Source organism: Centrocercus urophasianus, unplaced genomic scaffold (genome assembly GCF_019232065.1).
Source record: "Centrocercus urophasianus isolate 14NV4802_14NV808 unplaced genomic scaffold, USGS_Curo_1.0 seq_16, whole genome shotgun sequence".
Taxonomy (NCBI): Eukaryota; Metazoa; Chordata; class Aves; order Galliformes; family Phasianidae; genus Centrocercus; species Centrocercus urophasianus.
Genome location: NW_024884711.1, coordinates 23,610,809 through 23,616,027, shown reverse-complemented (window position 1 = coordinate 23,616,027; position 5,219 = coordinate 23,610,809). Strand labels below are relative to the sequence as shown.

The window sequence follows — 5,219 nt, the reverse complement described above, 5'->3', positions numbered from 1 at the left end:
TTTGGAAAACAAACAAACAACAAAATACCAAGAGACATCCTAAGGCTCTTCTATTTTACTCTGAGTAGCTAGTTCTACTGCTCCTTGTCTACTTCTGCTTGTCGCTCTCCCTTTTATTTGCTATATTGAGCAAAGCACAGTCCCATACTCTGCAGTTCTAGCAGAGAACAATATGTTCTTCTGCTTGTTTCCTACACTTTGTACCTAGTTTTTCAGCTGAGTGCACTAGCAAACATTCCCACTCTGATTGTCCTCTGTGGGAACCCTTTCTTGACAAAAATTTCCCTATGGAAATTACATGAATTACATGCAAAGTGAGAGGAAAGACAGAGAACACAGAAATCAAACAGAGTGCTTGAGACTGAAAATCAGGGAATCACTGTTTCCACAGTGAAGCTGAGTTCCAATCCCTTTGTGATTGGAAGAGCAAGCAACTCTGTGATGCTCCAGGTATACTCAAAATTGTGAAGCAATGAGATACTCTGGTAACTTGTCAGTACAGGACTTGAGTTTTACCACTGATATGCAGTGTACATGTGGACCTGAGGAGTCAACTGTCCTCTAAATTGAAAAGTCCATTTCAAAAACAAATTTCAGATATTTACTGAGGCTGAGATATTCCAGCTCTGCATGCCTCCATGTTTCATTTCCCTCCCTCCTTCTTTGTATCATGTCACAGTAAAGAAATGCTTCAACAGAATCTCCTGGTCGGTTCTCTCTCATTCAGATGCACACTTGCTAGGATAGGTGAAAAATGAGTGTAACTGCCTATGCTCAGTGCATGAATAAACAGTGTTACCAGAACTCTACCCAGAAGTACAAACACAGTGAATAAGATGTGAGTCCCATGGCTACACAGCCTTACCTCTGCAAGACTGAACTACCACATCACTCTGTCAGAGAACAACTTCTTGTACCACAAGCTACTACCTCACCTGAAAAAGAGTGTACTAAATAATTTTGGTCCAGAAGTTCCCTTCTAATTTGGTAAACAAAGGGCAGTTTGTGATGTAGGCTAAGTCAAAGAATACGACAGGTAAGAATTTCAGTCCCATTTGCTATCTGAAACAGTCCTCTTTTTTATGTTTCAGAGTATAGTTGGTGATTTTTCAATAAAACCATCTTTTTCTCTTCTTAGTTGAAAATGGTTATTTCTTCAACAAGACAACATCCCAGCCTAGAGTAAACTTAACAAGCATACGACTTTCAACATATCTGTGAACTAGAGAACTTCATCACAGACCATTAAGGTCTCTTAACTAAGAAAGCAAATGGAAGATTCAGATCACTTCAGGCACATCACAGCAGAACAGTCAGTATTTTTCTTCTAACTGGTCGATGATGGCTGAGAAGTGAGAGAAGACAGAATCATTGCAATTTGTGCTATTTACCTGACAAAAGACAACCAATCCTTCTGTGAGCCATCAAACGCTTTCTAACAGCATTTTCAAACAGAACACGGATGTTGCTCTTCACTGTTTCAAGATCAAAGCCTGACCAGGAGAAAGAAGACAAAACCAAAAGAAAAGCATAATTTCATAACCAAAGATTATGATTTTATTCCCACTTTTTCATCAGAATTAATAGGAAACGCTTTGCTGTACTACCTGAAGGCAGATTTTCCACTGTATCACAAGCAGCATGGAGTGGTTCATCTTTGTAACTATGAAACTTTACTACTTCCACTGACGCAACCTTGCCAGAGGGCTTCAAATCCAGCACTTCATAATGACCCGGAAGAAATGGTTCCACTTTAGGAAATAAGGATGTTGAATGCTTTAAGTTGATAAGTCCTATAAATAAAACAGGAGGAAAACAAAATAAAATAGAGAGAGAGTTCAACCTGGATTTTCTAAGGTATACCTCACTCAACTTTAGATTTGTTTATGCAAGTGTTGACACTAAGAGAGTTACTCACAAAGAAATAGATAAATAATACTGAAAGTGTTCATAACAAAGGAAAAAAAATCTTATCATATAACATTAGCATCCATTAAAAAATTATCTAAAGCTACAGAAAATTTCAGTGGGGTTTTAAAATTCTTGGCTTTTACAGATTGTAAATTCCAGTGGCATTATTTCCCACTGAATTGCAGGAATAAATTCTAATACCATTTAGTGAAGCATAAATCTAGCTTAGCTCTTTAGACTACATTCAACTTCGGGTAACTGAAATACCTTGGGCTCAATACTAATACTGTTTTAGAACACAAAGAGCTATAAAATCAAAGTTATTTTAGGGATTTTAAGGACAACTGAACATTTTCAAGAGTTAGTGCCTGGTGTTGGTTTTTTTTTGTTTGTTTGTTTTAAATGAGGCACAGATTTCATATTACTAAACATTACTTCTTTATTACTGAACTAATAGTTCACTTTCTCTTCATACTTAGAAGAGACTAAAAAAGCATGCCTCCAATAAAAATACTTAATACTAGATGCTCAATACAACTGTTTTACCTTTTGCCTCAGAACAGACACCCAAAAATCCATCATCAGTCAGCACCTTAAACAGTGGTCTGACTCCATAGGTGTCTCTTGCAAGAAACACTTTTCTGTTTGCTGTGTCCAGAAGGATGAAAGCAAATACACCATCCAGCATGGATGCTGTTTGTTCTATCCCTCCTCGGTTGTAAAGATGAAGGATAACCTCACCATCCACCAGTGTTTGATACTCAAATCCAAACTGCTTCTGCAACTAAGAAAAGAAACACACAAATGAACAGTTGCAGATACTGATTAACAATTGAAAAAAAAAAAAAAAAAAAGAAAAAAATTTACTAAAGAAAACAAAGGTTTTTGTTTTGTAAAATAGAGCACAAAGTTTCACAAACATTTCCATCAAAGAAGGAAATTACACTTATGTACTCAAAATATTATCTAGGATCATCTCAGAGCCAACACAGATTAATTCTCAAGCAATGTGCATTATGGCCTATTTTTCAGGGAAGCACTTCTGTTAGGAGAAATAAAATTGCAGACACACAACCCTGGCTTTAAGAAGCACATGTTCCAAAGAGAAAAGGCAGAAGAAAACAGCCACTGGTTCTGAAAATTCCACTCAAAATAGGACCAGAAACAGAAGACAGCTGCATTAAGATCAAGCATAGTTAATGTTCTCCTGGTGCTGCTTCTAGAGGCCTTTCAAAAACTTCTGGACACCTGGGGGAAGATGGGGGATGGTGGGAGTTTCAGTAAAACACCTGAAAGTAAAGAAGCCCCACATAATTAATGTTTTTGCATTTTAACTTAAGTTCTTTGATTTTAATTGCTATTCATGAGAAAGATTTGGCTCAAATTGATTAATTATTAAAACAACTAAGGCATTGCCCTAAATCAGATGGCTGTTTCACCAATGATTCTTTCATAGGTAAGAAACAAAAAGAAAAAAAAAAAAAGGAAAAAAAAGGGATTCTTTATAAAAAAAGAAGGCCCTTAACCAAGGTAGGGAAAGCAACCAAACAAGTTCCTGCTGACAGAATGTCAAGTTTTACATAATTACATTTCCCTTAGGTTTCAGTGACATGAACTGTGAGTGATTCTTAGTCCTTACAGCAACAGAAAAAAATGCAGTGCAAAACACAATTAATATTAGTCTGCTGATACAATACCCTTTACATACACTTTGCCCTAGTGTATGTACATCCTACCTTTCAAAAAGCCAGATACTTAATAGATGAAATGTTAGTCCCCTTCCTATTTAGCCAAATTCCCAATGACATTGCTGACAGTAGCTTGACTTCAAAACTTCTATGTGTTAGAAATATAAGACACTTCAGATTATTCACATATTTCTGATCCTATCATGCTCAATTTCTGATCCATTTTAAGCAGTTATTTGCAGCATGATTCAGAATCAGTCAAAAACTGTAAGCTGCTTTATAGTCTAATTTTGGATTATCTGAATCACTTCCCTTTACAAGCAACACATCTCAGCACTGGCACACAAAGTTCAGCAGCAATATACAGACCATACGGACAATGCTCTCAGGCACAGGATATGGTTTTGGGCAGACCTGTGTGGAGTCCCACTGACTCGACGATATTTGAGCTCAGGATATTCGAACCATACTCTTACCTGTTTAAAATTGTAGATTTCTCCATTGTAACACAGCCACAGATAAGGGAACTTCTTCACCCGGATCGGCTGCATGCCATACAGCTGGTCAACAACCGCAAGGCGGTGGAAACCAAAACAGCAGTTGGTGAATCCATTGACATTCTCAAAACGAAATGCATCAGGACCTCTATGAGCTATCTTCATGGCACTCAGACACTGCACAGAAAGGCATTCATCGCTTCCAAACAAGGCCCAGATGCCGCACATTGTGAAGCTGCTGAGTTACCTAGAAATGGAAAACACGTTCAGTCAGAACACAGAATCACCTAGGTTGAAGGAAAGGTTATAGAGCACGAAGTCCAATCACCTACCTGACCTATGTGCAGGACATGACAACTGGAAATCGTGGATACAACATGTTGATAAATAAAATGTAGGGTATCAATTGCTGGACCATAAAAAGAACTAATGAAGAGAGCAGCAGACCTTATTAACACAAGGTAAAACACAGCATGCGGATATGATAAGCAGCCTTTGTCCAGCTCAAGAAATTCAGTTTAAACTTATACTCGGGTTGTTTTTCATACAGCACCAAGCTGGGTATCAGGTAAGATCTGCTGAAGTAGCATCACACCAACAGATGCTTTCTGTTCTTTCACACGAGAGCTGTTCTTCTGCCACCGAAGGTACCAAGGTACGAGGGCAGCTTCACGGCGAGGAACAGAGCTAATCCCAGCACTTCTCCTTGTATTTAGGTACGGACGGGCTGTTTGCTCAGTTATGCTATATGGGAAATCAATTTTTCCATACTCTCCGCCAGAAGCACCGTGCAGAGCCAGCCCTTCCTAGGGGCCAGCGTCCCTCCCCAGCCCCGCTGCCGGTGTCCAGGCAGGGCGCTGCGGCCATGCAGGGAACGGGGTGTCGGTCGCTGGGAAGGCACGGGGAAGCCGTAGGACGGCCGAACCCTGCCAGGAGCGCTGCCGTAAGCAGCAGGGCAGACGTGGGCGTTCGGCCCCACCACGCGCCTTCAGAAGGCTCGCCCATCACCTCCAACCCACCGGCCGAACCAGAGCAGGTGGAGCAGGCAGCAGCAGCAGGGAAATAAGCGGTACCTCCCCCATGCCGTGCATCGGGCTGCCCCTCCCCCCAGGGTCTTCTGCTC

The 5,219-nt window shown here is 40.2% G+C and overlaps 1 protein-coding gene across 1 annotated transcript in view; it reads right to left on the bottom strand.

Annotated features, from left to right (window-relative positions):
• ASNS (asparagine synthetase (glutamine-hydrolyzing)) overlaps positions 1-4,900 on the bottom strand; it is an 11,197-nt gene extending 6,297 nt beyond the window's left edge. Inside the window, exons 1-5 of the mRNA XM_042816884.1 lie at positions 4,429-4,900; positions 4,076-4,343; positions 2,458-2,695; positions 1,608-1,793; positions 1,392-1,493 (exon numbers count right to left, since the gene is read on the bottom strand). Coding sequence (XP_042672818.1) covers positions 1,392-1,493; positions 1,608-1,793; positions 2,458-2,695; positions 4,076-4,324 — 775 coding nt within the window. The 5' untranslated portion in view covers positions 4,325-4,343; positions 4,429-4,900. The remainder of the gene's footprint in view (positions 1-1,391; positions 1,494-1,607; positions 1,794-2,457; positions 2,696-4,075; positions 4,344-4,428) is intronic.
• Positions 4,901-5,219: the final 319 nt, after the last annotated feature.